The sequence below is a fragment of the Sebastes umbrosus genome, chromosome 3 (assembly GCF_015220745.1).
Source record: "Sebastes umbrosus isolate fSebUmb1 chromosome 3, fSebUmb1.pri, whole genome shotgun sequence".
In the NCBI taxonomy this organism is placed as follows: domain Eukaryota; kingdom Metazoa; phylum Chordata; class Actinopteri; order Perciformes; family Sebastidae; genus Sebastes; species Sebastes umbrosus.
Window position 1 is genome coordinate 21,149,574 of NC_051271.1, and position 16,779 is coordinate 21,166,352.

The window sequence follows — 16,779 nt, forward strand, 5'->3', positions numbered from 1 at the left end:
GGCTTAAAGATTCTTTTAGGGTGACTTATTTTACTACACCTTTGCCATGGACTATGACAGGGAAACAGAGTAATACATTTCAACAAACCTTAACACCATCAAATGTGCTATAATTATCATGTGAACGAAAACACTTGAATGTCACAAAGGGAAAACAGCAGGATTTGATTTATGGCTCAATGTTTGGAATTCTTCTCGTCTCGTTTAAATGGGTAAAAAAAATGGAAAACATAAATTAATTCTCAAAACACAGCAATAATCCACAACACACAGCAGCGTGTAGTTTTTACCTGTGTGTATTTTAATGACTGATGCAGAGGACGTCATGTCAGTGTCTCTGAGCTACAGACACAGAGGTGGACTGATAAAACAAAAACTACAGTGGATCAGGGTCACCTGGAGCTTGGCACGTACAGCAATGAATGATTCAACTTAAAAACATACAGTTTACAGACATACACACACATTATTTCTCTATAATCTCCTATAACACACACTTACACATTTGCATTTAACACAACAAACGATGCAACCTGTATGCACCTTGATATTCCTTCAACTTTACAGCACTTTGCTCTCCACGCTCCAAATATACAGAAGGGGAAGTGTGTGTTCAGATGTTCGGGGAAAATGCACATAAATGAGTTTTTGTGTATTCGTGTATTTGTAAGCATGTGTGTATGTATCTCTGAGAGCAGCTACAAAAATGACACACAAACACACATGCACCATTGACACTCTATCTCACACACAGACTACATTTCCCATGTTTTTTTTTTCACAATAAAACCATTCGAGATCTCCAAACAAATGAAATACGCTGCCAAAAAACCTTTAAAACACGCCGCTGACACAAGAGCACAGGAGCGACCTCCGACAGCATACATTTTGGTTCTAAGGCAATGTTGTAGTTCCACAGGACTAGTGCTGTTGATGCAGTGTGCTGTTTCCACGCTGACTGTGTCTCCTATTGAAAACCTTTACTTCCATTCAGTCATTCAGTGTATTTTTATTTTTAGCACCATGGGAATCTCTCCTTCAATCAGAATCGTGTCACTCTGAGAGACAGCTGTGAAAATATTCCCTTCAGATATCCACTTTTTTATTTTTGGGGTGAGGTGGAAACTGTATAACATCCATGAGAGTTTGTTACAAGATGGTGCAAACTCAAAAAAAAAACAGCATGGACACACATACAACATAATGCAAGGCTTAACATTAACATCATTTGGAAATTCTCCATTTGCATTTTTTCATTTATTTTTTTTTCCCATTCCACGATGGTCGTCTGCATAAGCTTTAAGCAAAATGACGGACTTCAGCCTCCTGTCTGTTCTTTTTCTCTGTACACATAGACACACATACAGTAAACACAATGGGTTTTACAATAAGACGTGAAATAAAATCATCTGCAGCCATTCTGAGCTGGGTTGAAGAGACCAGTTCCCAGGCATCAAAGGCAATAGAAATGTCTATTTAGAGTTCCCTCTCAGTTACTGTGTTTATGAGCAGCTGTCACAGTAAGTCACAGTCTAAGGAGTCAGAAAAGACTCCCCTGTTGGATGCATTGTCTTTAGGTAGAAGCTCCTTAGTTCCTCAAGCATCCGTAGTTTATAATTCTGAATATGAATCTAGTGTGTTTATGTGTGTTTGTACTCTTTTGTTGTTGCAACCGTGAGTATCCACACTGAGGGCAGCTTGATGTGCAGTAATGAAAACCATCTCCTCCACAGAAACGGCTCATGTTGATGTCTCATTGTCTCATCTCAGAGTGCGATGACCTGCGTGGAGCCACAGAGGGAGACTAATGTTCACGTAAAGTGTCGTCTTCCTCCCACGGCTGGCGAACGTCCACAAACGTCCGCATCTTGTCTGCTGGGTCCGAGAAGAGGGGACAGGCTGTACTTTTCTCGTTGCCGTGGTGAAGGTCAGGGTGACAGAGGTCAGAGGTCACGGGCTGCGTGTGAGGTCATTTCCTGGTGTGAAGGCTCTCCTGGAACTTGGTGCTCGTGTAGCGGATGTGGAAGCCCTTCTTGCTGATTGTGTCGTCGCTATGGAAACGGATCAGCATGGCGCCTCCGGGCGAGTAGATCCCCTCCCTGGGCTGAGGAAGGGGAGATACAGAGACATGTGAAGCAGTTTTTCAGACATTTAGGGCGCTTTTATAAGCCATAGTCCATTTGGCTAGTACGAATCAGAGTGAAATTGATACTTTTGATTATTTTACTATTTAGTCTGGTTCGGTATGTGTGTGTGCATATATATATTTATAATAATATAATAATAATAATAATAACAATAATAATAATAATACTCGATTCTGATTGGTCAATCACGGCATTCTGTGGTCTGTAATTTCTTTATAGCAGACCAAACATAATCAGGTTTATATATATATATATAAACCTGATTATGTTTCTCAATCTATGGTATTGAAAAATATACAATAATATACAATCAACTGTACAAGAACTTAAATATCTGCTGATGTATACTGTGATGGGTTACACAACTCAAGGAAAACAATGCTAATAACATTTTCATACCAAATGAATGAAACTCATGGCTGCCTGTAATGGTAGGAAAAATCTAAAAGTGTGCACAATGCATTCAAAAATGGTCAAAGAACATGATTTGTAGCTAAGACTGATGTTATTATATATATTTATCTAACTCATTGATGTGGTTTTAGACAACAATGAATGCTCTATAGCAAAGTGGAATAAGATATTTCAGTCTTTGGTTACTCCAGCAATACTTATTAATGAAATCAATTCATTGTTGGTTTTGATCTATGGTGTAACAGTCCCTTAAATTTGTTTTCACATCAAAGATGGAAAATGAGCCTATAATAAGAACATGACATCTTACCCCTGAACCGCAGAAGCGTCCGAGTCGATGTGAGTTGGCGTCGTACCCGTTGTACAGCTCGATGTAGTCATAACCACAGTCAGCTTCCTCCTCTACCTCAAACGTGATGAAGCTCAGCTCGATGCCGTAGCCCTGTTCGGCCGTCAGCAGCCACTCGCAGTCAGTGTGACCCGGATAATTGTTGTCTCCAAACTGAGAGTGAGAGTAGAGGTTCTTCTGACGAACTTCTGCCTTCAGACGACCTCCACACTCTGCAGAGACACAGGAGAGAGAGTAAAGTCTAAAAAATTTGCCATTTATTAATTTGTTTTGTTTCAGATAGTCAACAAACTCTTGAAAGATTTCATGAATGGTTTACACATCGTGTATGTGCTGTTGTGAACCACCAGAGGGAGATATTGCTCCTACAAAACTATTCAAACTTGAGAAATCTAAGCTGGTGACTGTGAGTGATGCTCTTTGCAGACACAAACACTCACACACAGTGTTGCACATAAAGTGAGATATTATCACTAACACGCATACATATTGAAATATGTTTTCACACAGACACACACACCTGTGGAGTGTGTAGCTTGGAAGCCCTTTCTTTGCACTGAGGCGTCAGAAATGAAGCGGAGGTACATCTTGTTGCCGGTGGAGACCAGCTGCTCGGGGATCTTGCTGCCACACAATCGACCCAAGATGGCTGCCGTGTCGCTGTCCCCGTCAAAGGCCTCCAGATGGTCATATGCACATTCCTGATGCTGCTCGATCTCAAACTCATTGAAGGCCTGGAGAGGTAGAAGAAGCAGAGATGGTGAGAGATCATTGAGTGAGATGTGTGAAGAACTGTTGACCTCGCTGTCCACAGTTTTTATAGGGACTATTTATTTGTTAGAAAGTAGTTCCAGGGAAAACTTTTCAAGCTGAGGTCCCTGGATTATCCAGAATAAACGGGTTTCTGGGAAGGCAAGATTGTTAAATAGAATTTTTCAATGCTTTAACCTCTGTTGGGAAGATGATGACAGAAATCTCAGAGACTGTGAGAAGATAGGAAGCCAGTAGTTAGTAGCCAAAGTCACCTTTCCACTAACGGCTACTGCAGAAAACTCTGAAGAGGTCACAACTAATAAAAAAAAGTATTGCTGTTCTTTTGACCTCTCAATACTTTTTCCCCTCATCATGCACCTTGGAAGTAGAAAACTCTGACAACAGCTCTGTCTGCAGTGAGCGATCTGTGGCTTCCTCCTCGTTTCGTGAAGTAAAGCAGTTTAGTTTTGTGGGTAAAGCAATGATGCAGAATTTAGACACGGTCAAACTCAGTGGTCCACAAATTACTGTAAACTACAGTGTAGATGCTGGAAGTCTTCTTGGCGATGTTCTTATTTTGTTCACAGGAATTACAACGAAGCCACAAATGTATGTCCTACGGTATGTACATGTATGCATAACATCAGAGAGCAGCAACTAGAATTAACTGGAAAATGCATTTCCTGCTGAAAATGCGTGTGAATGCTGACCGCTGAAATGCATTGCACTGCACTGCTGAAAACCCTAGAAGATGAAATGTAAAACTGGCAGAGTTGGAAGCTGAACTGCATTACATAAAGAAGCTAAGAGCTGAAATACATTGCTTGAAAAGCTGAAAGCTAAACTGTAACCCTGTCAAAAGTGGTACATTTGAAGTGAATTTCCTGAATAGACGGAAAAAAGAAAAGCTTTTCATGAATATCTGACGGATGAACTGCATTGCTAAACACAGAGAGAGACAGACAGACGGAGAGAGAGAGACAGACGGACAGAGAGAGACAGAGAGAGACAGACAGACAGAGAGAGAGAGTATTATTTTAGTGAAATAAACCTTTAAAACTACAAGTCGTGAGACAGAAAGTAGTATTTGGGTGGAATAAACCTTTAAAACTACAAGTCGTTAGACTACTACTAGTAGAAGTAGCAACAGTAGCAGCAGTAGTAGTAGTAGTAGTAGTAGCAGCATCAGTAGTTGTAGTCATAGTAGTAAAGTAGCTACAGTATGAGTAGCAGCAGCAGCAGTAGTAGTAGTAGTAGTAGTAGCAGCATCAGTAGTTGTAGTCATAGTAGTACAGTAGCTACAGTATGAGTAGCAGCACCAGCAGCAGCAGTAGTAGTAGTAGTCTTAGTAGCAGCATCAGTAGTTGTAGTCATAGTAGTACAGTAGCTACAGTATGAGTAGCAGCACCAGCAGCAGCAGTAGTAGTAGTAGTCTTAGTAGCAGCATCAGTAGTTGTAGTCATAGTAGTACAGTAGCTACAGTATGAGTAGCAGCACCAGCAGCAGCAGTAGTAGTAGTAGTCTTAGTAGCAGCATCAGTAGTTGTAGTCATAGTAGTAAAGTAGCTACAGTATGAGTAGCAGCACCAGCAGCAGCAGTAGTAGTAGTAGTATTAGTAGCAGCAACAGTAGTTGTAGTCATAGTAGTACAGTAGCTACAGTATGAGTAGCAGCACCAGCAGCAGCAGTAGTAGTAGTAGTCTTAGTAGCAGCATCAGTAGTTGTAGTCATAGTAGTAAAGTAGCTACAGTATGAGTAGCAGCACCAGCAGCAGCAGTAGTAGTAGTAGTAGTAGTAGCAGCATCAGTTGTTGTAGTCATAGTAGTAGCTACAGTGTGAGTAGCAGCACCAGCAGCAGCAGTAGTAGCAGAAGATGCTGATATATAATGTTTACATACTCTTGAAAATGCTGACATTTGAGAGGACATGAAAGGAGTAACAGTATTTGAGATTTGCACAAGCACTGCCTGTGTATGTGCCTGTGTGTGACTGCGTGTCACACACAGGCACATACACAGGCAGTACACATACACAGCCCCCCTCCTGAATTGATCTGATTGGCTTGTGAGAAAAACATGGTGCACCTTTGTAAAGCTAGCTCTCAAGCTGTGGGCGATATATTCTAATGAGCCTGCATGTGACATAGGAAGGGGAGCCAAATCTGAATGGCTTGTTGAATCACATGTTTTCTGATCGAGGCAGCCCACAAAAAAGTGACTGGGTTGTCTTATTTCACAGTTTGTGGGTTGGTAGGCACTCCAGATACCCAAATGTATGAGCACAAGCATTACAAAAGTCAGTTTTTCACGATATGTCCCCTTTAATATTTACAGAACAGAGCGCCTGCCTCCCTGCTTCTTTGCCTACACATTGCTTACACACTGACATGCATGTACACACAGTGTCACGATTCCTAATCTAATCAAGTCACCGTGAGCTGAGTCATAACACCTTGCAGGCCTCTCTCTCCCACACACAGTCACACACCTCTCTGATTGTCTCGTGAGCCGCGCTCCATCACCATCTGCCACAAACGCCACACCGCACTGATTTTTATCAGCCAGGCGGAGGGAGAGAGAAGGGCGAAGGTGGGCTGGCGTGTTTGATTCGTGGGTCGTGATGGCTTCCAGATGTTTCTAACTGTAGCTCGGGTGACACACTGGATGGTGGATCTGTTTACTACTCCCAAGAGGATTTAGTGTGTGTGTGACAGAGAGTGAAGAAGCAATAACAGAATGACCTTCATGCCTATGCTCAGATTTCTGGTATAAATTATTTCCCGCTGTGATGTCATTACTGTGGCTATACAGAGCACCCTCGCTAATCTCAACACACACAAAAACAAAGAGGAACACTTAATTTTACAGGTCCGCAAATTTCATGGTAATTAGGTGATAATTAGCAAGTAACCTATTTGAAATTTCTTTTGAATTACTGCCAAATTACCCCAATGTTTACCTCAAAATTTATCAAAAATTACATTATAAATATTATTTAATAATTATATTCCGCTATTTCCAAATAGCTGGTTATTTATTTAATACATTTCCAGGAAAAGAATACAAAGTTAATTGATATGCTTTATTTCCATGTCTGCTGGTAAATAGATGATAATTAGCAAATAACTTCTTTAAAATTTCTTTAAAAACTCCCTGTATCATTTTAGCTACCAGGTTACATTTGTGTAGACAATAAGTCACACAATGGTGAGATTTGTGCCTGATCAGAAGTGTCTTTAGTTTTGGTTTTCCAGCTCCGATGAAGAGCAGCGCACAGCCGCTTCTCAAGCCTAAGGACCCTATTTTAACAATTATATGCTATTTTAACATATAACTATTAAATAATGTTTATAATAAAGTAATTGTCGATAAGTTTTGAGGTGAATATTGGGTTAATTTGGCAGTAATTCCAAAGAAATTTCAAACAGGTTACCTGCTAATTCACCTAATTACCATGACATTTGTGTGACCAAACAAATTTCCCAATTTGTGTATATTTGTGTGTAAATTACATATAGTCGCACACTCAAAACAAATAAAAAAAAAACGACTAAATGTGTCATCATAGCTGATGATGTAATGTGTTTTCAGTTATGTAAGCCTTGATAAGAGATTACCAAAACTAAATGACAGTTGAGGTAGGGAGGTGAGGAGACTAATCCTAAATATTTGACTTTGTGTCTAGACCAGGAGTGTGTCTGCTGCATATTGTAAAGAATGCACTGTGTTTGTCTGTGGAACATGAGGGGACTTTAGGAGGATTATCTGTGTGAATGTGGGCATGTGTGCTCCTGTACTTGTACCTTTGTGAGGACCAATTTGCATTTCAGGATCGAGATATACATTCATTTTAGATCAGCTGATCAGTTGATTAGTTGACTGACACAAAATGTGAAAGTGATGTTTCAAGCTCAAATACCAACATCAACCAGTTTCAGCTTCTAAAATGTGTATTTACTGATTTTCTTTTTGTCATACGGCAATAAACTGAATTTGGTCCGTTGGTCGAAAATGTCATCTCGGACTTGCAGCTTGCGTTGCAGCTGGTTGTCTACAGTGTGTATCCGTGTTGGTAGAAAGCGTAAAAGTGTATCAAAAAATGTAAAACTAGAGAGTGAGGACATTTTGTGTGGTTTGAGCGTCAAGGTTAGACTCGGTGTGTGTGTGTGTGTCTAGACCACTCTATCACCTCTTGCAAAGCATCTTCTGTGAATCCACCTGAGTCAGGAGAAACTCCATTTGCATCAAAGCTAACACTGTTAGCCAAACACCATCTGTCTTCTGTCACATCATCTTCTCTCCTTTCTCTCTCTCTCTTCGAACAAACCACACACACACACAACGCTTGGAACTTTTCAGCCTTGACTATCTTCAATCCATGATACACACGGCAGATATGTCGGTTTATTCCTAAATAAGTATCTGCAGTTAACTCGAAAAATGTGGAGATGACTATTTGTGGTGACACATAAATGCTTACATGCATAAAATGCATGTGCACGTGTGTGTGTGTGTGTGCGGCTAAACGCATGCATACACACACACACACAGAAAGCCACAAGGACACAGATGGCCACTGCCCAAGGCCTCTTTCTAACGCATGAGAACACGCTTGCAGTTAGCCCGAAAATACAAACATGCATTTTCTCCCCACGTTCACATTTGGGTTTCATAAGTGGAACATTGGAGAGAGAGATCATAGAGAAAGAAGGGGGGAGGGCAGCCCGAGGGTTTCACATAAGATATGACCCCACAGACAGAGTGTTATGAGGAGGGGGAGAAGGACAATAATGCTAAAGTAAAGGGTTTAAAGAGCCGCAAGATTTGCTTGATTGCAATACACTTACTATCTTGACTCGGTGTCCTGGCGTGGCCGTGATGTCCCAGGTGCACTCCTTACGGCTGGGATACTTGTCTGGCCAGTTCGGGCTGCTCAGGGTCCCACTGGGGCTGTGGATCTTATGCTCACACTCAGCTGAACACACATGTCCACACACACACACACACACACACAGAAACATGCAAGCACACACAGAGAGGAAGTTAAAATCATGGCTGCACAGGAAAAGGTCAGAGGAAATGGAAAGGGAACAGGAAGGAGAGAAACGAGAGAACCAAAAGAGGGAGAAACGATTTCAAAGAAACACATCCTGATGACAAGTTCAGTGTGAATTTCACATGGACGCATGCACGCATGCTTTAATAAACCACACCACTACAGTCAGTCTTTTAAACTTTGCATGGATGAAGTACAGCATATAAGTACAAGTCATCTATTACCTACAATATTTAAAGGTAAAATGATGGGTGTCATTTGAACCTTGAATGCGATCTGTATTTATAGAAGCAAAAATCTATAATATGGATCCAATGCAGAGAAAATGTAATTTTTTTTTGCTTAATAGGTAACCATTCCTTCAAAACACTCATTGCAAACACTGCTATCCAAAATCTAAGCCATTGGTTGGATTAGATGTTTAGGAAATGGATCCTAAAACACAGGATGTGTAGGATTGGATCCTAAACATCAAATTATTGAGCTTCAAATTCAGTTCCTCGCACATTTTTTTTAAAGGTCACAGTTACGAGATTGTTAACGCATCCAGCAAATTCAATCTAATCCCTTTACGATCCAGTTCAGAAATGAGCGACAGATGAAAGAGAGATAGAGATGGACGAACATAACGCAATCAGATGCTTCGATACATCGTCCGAGGGATCATCATGATTTGATGAATGTGAAAATGATGTGAGTCACGCGCTTTGGCCTTCACAGTCACCACATCTCAACCCAATCAACACTAACATCTTTGATTTGCACCTCTGATGGGGGTTTTCTCCAAAGCAACAAAAATGAGCTTCTGTAAAGAAAACAGGGAGGTGCAGCTGTGCCCACATTGCTACTCTATAATGCTACAGAAACAGTGGTGCGGTCTGTTTGTGCTGCATCTTTCGGGCAAGTCAAGTCAAGTCTCCAGTCTTTCAGAGTAGGGGTTGTGCGGCGGTGTGGGAGAGTCACCTTAACGGCCCATTGACGGCACGACAATTAACGTCTTTTCTTCCCTCATGGCTGCGTTGTACAGCTCTGGATCACTGGTTACGTGATTGGCTACCGCAACATGACGTGAGATGGTTAAGGTTAGGCATTGACCTTGAATGGTTAAGGTTAGGATAGATCGTCAGGCATCGAGCCTCGCAAGAGTTTTTTCAACTTTTTGCAATTTGAGGGGTACCATCTAGACACGACCATACTTTTTGGCTGCAGGCCGCTACAGTTTCTCAGTAGTCAATATTATTTATGTATTTATTAGTGTATTCAACAGGGACTGTGCACATTAATAAATATTGCTGTAAATGTGTCAGAGTTAGCCAAAAGTCTATTTTTCATCTGTAGTCAACTGCTCTGTTATTGTTTTGTTAGTTACGCTGAATTCAAAGCAGAGCAGCGGTGAAATGCGGACTGAGGCGAGCTGCCATGCAATGTTTAAAGAAAGCTGTGGCGGCTGCTCCTTAGCTGCATACGTTTGATTCTCTGGCGAAGTGTGGCCAAACTAAAAGTTGGGAAAAGTTGAACTTTTAGCGGCAAAGTGCGGCCAGAGAGGACCCACAGCCAATCAGTAAACAGATCCTGTGACATGGCTGTGTCTAGAAGGTAACCCACAAATTGCAAAAACATGCAAAAACTCTTGTGAGATCCGCTGCCCGACGACCGACCCTAACCTTAACTATTCAAGGTCAGTGCCTAACCTTAACCAAATTGTTTCCCAAATTGTGGGTTACCTTCACGAACCCTGTGACATGTTGACCAACAAAGTATTTCTTCCAGCCCTGAAACACATGGCCACAGAAATATTTTATTATTGCGGCGAGGTGCACTTCGGTCGTGCCTCGTGCAAATTCTGCGTTACTCCTCGGCTCTGCACGGCTGAGCAATAGCAACATAATTCGTTGAAGTTGCTAACTGTTTTCCTCCTGGAGAGTTAAAATAATAGCGCTTAAAGCTATTCACGGCAGTCCTTACAGTCACTCACACATCTCTGTGTGTGTGTGTGGTGTGTGAGTTAAATGAATGGCTTAATGAAGGTGATGGGAGGCAGGAGGCATGCACCAGACAACAGGATGTATTCCAGAGTGACAGTTTTTATTTAGAGTCAGACAAACTGAACCCACGTACAGAATGAGATGGATGGATTTACAACAACAAAGTAAAAATGTAAAAGAGAGTCTTCTAACAGGCAAAGTATTAAATACAAACACACACACTGTTGTTACAGAAGACCCCCCTGACATGATACAGATTTAAGCTCTGACAATAATGTGTTGTCTGACATAGAAAACTATCTTTTCACATTATCACGCTATTGTCGGTAATAATCTACAATGCCACAGCATCATAACCCAACAGTTCAACAGATGTCTTCCTTTCATGGAAAAGATTAAACGGGATCCCTGAGACCATAAAAAAATACAGATTTAAGTTTTTCTTGCTTTCTTTTCTTTTCCACTGCTGCTGTCACACACGTCTGTCAGGTGACTGCCATCACTAAACGGTGATGTTTGCATTAATCCAACATGCTATCAGCACATGTCACGCTATCCAAATGTCCATCTCCACATGTTGAAACTTTCACAAGCACATACTGTATGTATGTACATAACACACACACACACACGGACACAAGCTGTGTGATGGGAATATGGATTTACATGACTCTGCAAGGTTACTGGGTCAAGCTAGTCTAATGCACATGTAAACACATACACACACACTTATACACACACAGGAAGACGGAGTTACATGTGAAGCTTTCAAGCTCCCAGATGTTTGAAACATGAGTGTTTTTATGAGCAGCACAGGGAGCCTTTAGTGAGGTGAGTATGTGTGTGTTGATGTGGTGTGTGTGTACACGTTCAAAAGTTCAACTTCAAAGAGTTGCGTATAATATGTCAATTCAACAGTTGTGTGCATGTGTGTGTCTGTGTCTGTGTGTGTGTGTGTGTTTGTGTGCAGGGGAATGTGCTAAAAGCTGATAATAAATAATGTTTCTGTCAAACTGAAATCTTTTTCCCTCTCCGTGTGTCACACAAACACAAACACACGACACAGGGAACACAGCTTTAGTGACTTGCAAGCAGAGCTGTTTTTAAGTCTTCTGAGACAAGTTCAAGTCCAGTCTCAAGTTATTTGAGACAAGTCTTTAACGCCAAATTCACACCTCGCCACAATAATTAAATTTTTCTGCGACTGGGAGGCGTGTTCATGTTTTCAGGCCGGAAGAAATTCTTTGTAACATAGGTCAACATGTCACAGAAGTCACTGGATCTGTTTATTGATTGGCTACGGGTAATTTCTGGCTGCACTTCGTGGCTAAAAGTTAAACTTTTCCCAACTTTTAGTTTGGCTGCACTTCACCGCAGCATCAAACGGCCGCAGCTCGCTGAGCTTGGGAGCGGCCCGACGCAGCTTTACATACACATTGCATGGCAGCTCGCGGCAGGCCGCACTTTGATGCTGCTCTGGTGCAAATTTGGCGTAAGAGTGAGTCTCAAGTCGAGCAAGTCATTTGAGACAAGTCCAAGTCAAGTCTCGAGTCTTTAAGAGTAAGTCTCAAGTCCAAGTCAAGTCTCAGTGAGCAGAGATATAGCGACTAGCAACCAGCACTGTTTTTAAACATTTTGTGGTCCAAGTCCAAGTCAAGTCTCAAGTTCAATGAAGTTTCAAGTTAACGTAAGTAACGTTACTCGCCCCGGATTTAACCCCCACCATCACTCCACTCAGCCGCCGGGAAACAAGACCCAGGAAACCTCTGTTGGTCTTGAGGAGCTGCAGCATTGATTTCTGCACAAACAGCAACATTTACTTGATATTCTCAAAGCTCCACTAGCTCACTTGTTCGCTCACACATATTCGCCGCCGCTCTCTCTTTCTTGCTTCAAAACTCACTTCTCACTTACACACACACACTCTACACACTGGCTCTGCTATTCTTTGAATGATATGCTACTCTTACAACAACTGGCTCTAGATAGGGCCAATTACATTTTCACGTCACAGTAGTTCTCCTACACGCTTAATACACGGGAGAGGTTGCAATCTGCAACCTCACTACTAGATGTCGCCAGATGTTACACACTGGACCTTTAATAGCCGACAGCAAGTCATTTTAATGCATACAGCAAAACTTGCAAAACTTGAATGTTTTCAAGTTTCTAGTCAGTCAAGTCTCACAGCCCTCAAGTCAAAGTCATGTCTCTATTCTTCACCTTTGTAACTTAATGTGACACATGCCCACATCCTAAGCCTCAAGTCTACAGCTCTGCTTGCAGCCACCAAGTGTGGAAATGTAAGTATGTACAGAAAATACTACCCTCAGATGGAAAGGACCAGTCTGTTGTCATGTGGACTCTGATGTGGATAAACAAAGTACGGACTGTATGATGGACGATGGCTGTTCTTGTGAAAGAGCACATGCTTGTGTGAATGTGGCTGCACGTGCATGTGCACTCCGAGGCTTTTGTGCCGGTGTGTGTGCTGATGTGAATGGACGTGAAACCCACCTTCCTTACAGTCATGTTTGTTCTCATGCAGTACAAAGCCATGGCGACACTGACAAACGTAAGAGCCCACTGTGTTGATGCACTCGTGCTGGCAGCCGCCGTTGTCCTTGCTGCACTCATCTTTGTCTGTGAGAGATACACATGCAACACATCACTCATGTGGAAACAGCAAGAAAGGCGGGGTGGAGGGAAGCAAGAGTTCAAGCAGGGGAGAGGAGTGGAAAGATGAGACCTTAAGGAAGGGGAGGAGAGTTTTTGAAAAAAAATAAGAGATGATAAGAAGCAGGGAAAAGGCAGAGGTGGAGAAACAAACAGTTATATAAGGAGAGGGCCATAAGATGGAAATCAAATCAAATTAGGAAGGTAAAAAATAGGTACAGTACAAATAAGAGAAGGTGACAAATAAAGAGAAACATGAACATAAATATCCAGAAATCATGTTAGGCAAACATGATCACCGTCAACAACAGTAAGACTGCAAGATACTGTTCATTATTCACCTGTCAAAGAGTTAGAGCCAAGAGAAATGATCAATAGACAGTTCGCTAACCCCCCCTCCCCAAAACACAGCCAACACGTTCTCATCCCAACTCGTCACATACTGACGCTTTGTCAGAACCCTCGGCGTCACTTTTCGGTCGCAGTAAACACGTGCTTAATGTTGTGAATTAAACAAAAAACACTTGCTTAGGTTTAGGCAACAAAACAGCTCAGTTAAGTTGAGGAAAAAACAACACGGTTGGGCTTAAAATTACTACGTTTGTACAGTGAAAACGGGACTTGACGTTGTGAACACGGGACACGAACGAACAGCTGATTGTAAGGTGAAAGTGAAACATAACGCACACGGGACACGAACAGCGGTCTCCTGGATGAAAGCCTTGTGTTTGTTGGACCCATCCAACTCCCCTCCCGCACACCCGCTGTGTCTCTTTCGCTCATTAAACTACATCACAATGCTCCCGGGACACTTTCCCTGTGTGTTTACTGTTGCTGCGTATGGGTTTACATTGTAGTCAATGGAAAGCCCGGTGTGTCTCGTATAGGCGCTAAAGGGTGCCTTGTGTGACAAAGCATTGGTATTTGATGCCCTGGGAATGAGAACGGGCTGGCACGGCAGGAATGTCAAGCTTTGAATTTCTCCACTTTCTTTTCTTTTTGCATTTCCTGAACCAAAAGCATAAGAGCAAGTGTGTAATGAATGTGTAAAACTGTGTGTTTTTCTGCTCTAAAGAAAGCTGCAAATGTTAGCAATGCCCGCCTAACTAGCTCACTACATACAGCAATAACCAGGTGTTACTTCCATTTCATTAGCTATCTACATTATTTTGTGCATGGGGTTACGATTGTAGGAAAGCCCTGTTCAGGACTGACACAACCACTGTGTGAAAGCTGGTGCTGGATACTACTACTGTATATCAGTGTTAGCAGCTCTGTCCTGCACTTTATTGGATTGGGGGAAGTTTACACTCCATTACATCAGATAGCGTTACCTTTGCCAAACTCATTGGTTAATCCAAATCCCTAAAGCCTTTTCTCTTGTAAACGTGATATATACATTTACAAGGAACAACAAAGCATGAATAAATCTCATAAGAACAATGCTGCACCTCTATTTCCATGTCTTCTACATAGTTTGTGATTTTTTGTCCGGGACATGTAGTTTTAGCCTCAATCTTTTAGCATCGTAGTGCACGTAGTCATCAAATACGTATTTAAGATCCTTTACAGGGTTCTTGTGATTATTTAGCTGTGATTTCAACCAACAAAATGAGCAGTTGCTGGCTTGAAAGCCTGTTTTTGTTTACCTCTATATGAAATCAGGGAATCATTGTTTCAAGAATTACTAAGAATTTCGAGTGGTAAATCTGCTACTGTTTTCAATGACTATGTTTACATGCACACTAATATTCCACTGTTATTCAGTATACGACAATATTCTGAATTTGTTATGGGGCATGTAAACAGCATATTCAGTTTGGATATTCTGAATTAGGCCTTATTCCGAATGGAGCATTTTCCGATTAAGAAATGTGTGATACGCCAATATTATTCAGGTTTTAGGAGCATTCTTTGGACATGATCAAGTAGAGCCATCACACCCTTAAATATTGTCTGCAACACAATTGTTTTGAAATATTAACATCTAAAGATTTCCAAAAGTAAGGTTAGAGGAAAGGAAAGTGTAAGAAAGAAAGCATTAACAGAAGTTAATGCAACAACAGACAACTACAAAGGGTTAAGCTAGTTAGTGTGTCTGTTGGCCTGTAAAACTAAAGTCTTTGTGCTGCTCTTGGGGTTCATGGTTCTGGTTGATCTGTGGTCAAACTCAGGTCTTGACTCTGAAACGCCTCTGACCATAACAGCTGTTCTCTCCTCGGGCCAGACCACCACCGCTAAATCAGTCTGATGTGTTCACTCAGCCGACTGAAGAGAAACTGTAAAAATGTGACGAGAGTTTCTGTCATCACGTTTGTGACATAAATTTGGAAAGATACTGGAGGAGACTTACTTCTCCGTGATTTGTATGTTCATATTTACCATAGAAAAGTCAGAGGTATTGATCTTCTTATCTAATTCTTGGGAAGAAAGCAAATAGGCGTATTTCCCAAAATCGAACTATTCCTTTAACAAACAATGTTCCCCTTTGTTTCACCTCAAGTAGCTTTAAGGTTGTTAAAATCCTATTCCACACTGTCTAACAGTATCATACATATTCTGGATCAGGTTGTCCATACCTCTTCATTGAAGCTATGATGTTTACAGTAGGTGAAAATATAATATTCAAATAATATTATAATATAATATTCAAACCTTAAGACTTTTAATTGGCTGCACCATTTCCACATGTCTTGTCAAACGTTTTACACACATTCCCCCAAGTTCTGCCTGACATATTTGGCATTTTTGGAGATTTAGTTTTCCACAAAAACGTGGAATAAAGATGTCTGTAAACTTGAACAATGTTTGGCTGCACAGCATGAGTTTATAATGACTGGCATGCCGCTGCTTGTTAAGAGGTTAAAAGGTTTGAATATCTGCAGCCTGAAAACAAAAACTGAAAGAACACAACTGGGGTGTTTTCTCGCTTCTCGCTTATTTTCTCTCACTCCTCCTTTAATATGTGGCTTCTTCTAACCACACGGCTTCTCCTCGGCGTGGCTGGGTGATGACAAAGAGCTTTTTAGTGAAGCTGAACACTGGAGGATCACAGGGCGGAGGCGGAAGGAGCGGCGAAGACTCGCTCTGTGTGGTGCTGCCACGTTGACAACAGTGATGGAGTCAGAGACAGAAACAGAGAGGTGGGGAATTACAGATGACCGCACAGGAAGACAGAGCATGAGGACAGGAGACAGAGCATGAGGACAGGAGACAGAGCACAGTGTGTTTGTGACTGTGAGTGAGAGACAGATTCCTATAAAGAGATGTGAGATTAGACACAGACGCCGAGTCTCACCTCAACCCAAGAGCTGGTGAATCAAACTAGATCTGCTTTTAATGAAACTACTAAATCCTCCTCTCCCTGTGTGTTTGTGTGTGTGCGTGTGTGTGTGCGTGTG

General features: G+C 41.6%; 1 protein-coding gene across 3 annotated transcripts in view; it reads right to left on the reverse strand.

The window, feature by feature from the left end:
• Positions 1-280: 280 nt before the first annotated feature.
• Positions 281-16,779, reverse strand: part of tll1 (tolloid-like 1) — a 60,686-nt gene continuing 44,187 nt past the window's right edge. The window contains exons 19-23 of one of the 3 annotated variants that reach the window (XM_037765345.1): positions 13,220-13,345; positions 8,509-8,636; positions 3,431-3,644; positions 2,872-3,122; positions 281-2,104 (exon numbers count right to left, since the gene is read on the reverse strand). In XM_037765345.1, the coding sequence (XP_037621273.1) occupies positions 1,970-2,104; positions 2,872-3,122; positions 3,431-3,644; positions 8,509-8,636; positions 13,220-13,345 (854 nt within the window). In that variant the 3' untranslated portion in view covers positions 281-1,969. The remainder of the gene's footprint in view (positions 2,105-2,871; positions 3,123-3,430; positions 3,645-8,508; positions 8,637-13,219; positions 13,346-16,779) is intronic. The other 2 variants (XM_037765343.1, XM_037765344.1) reach the window with 2 other exon arrangements.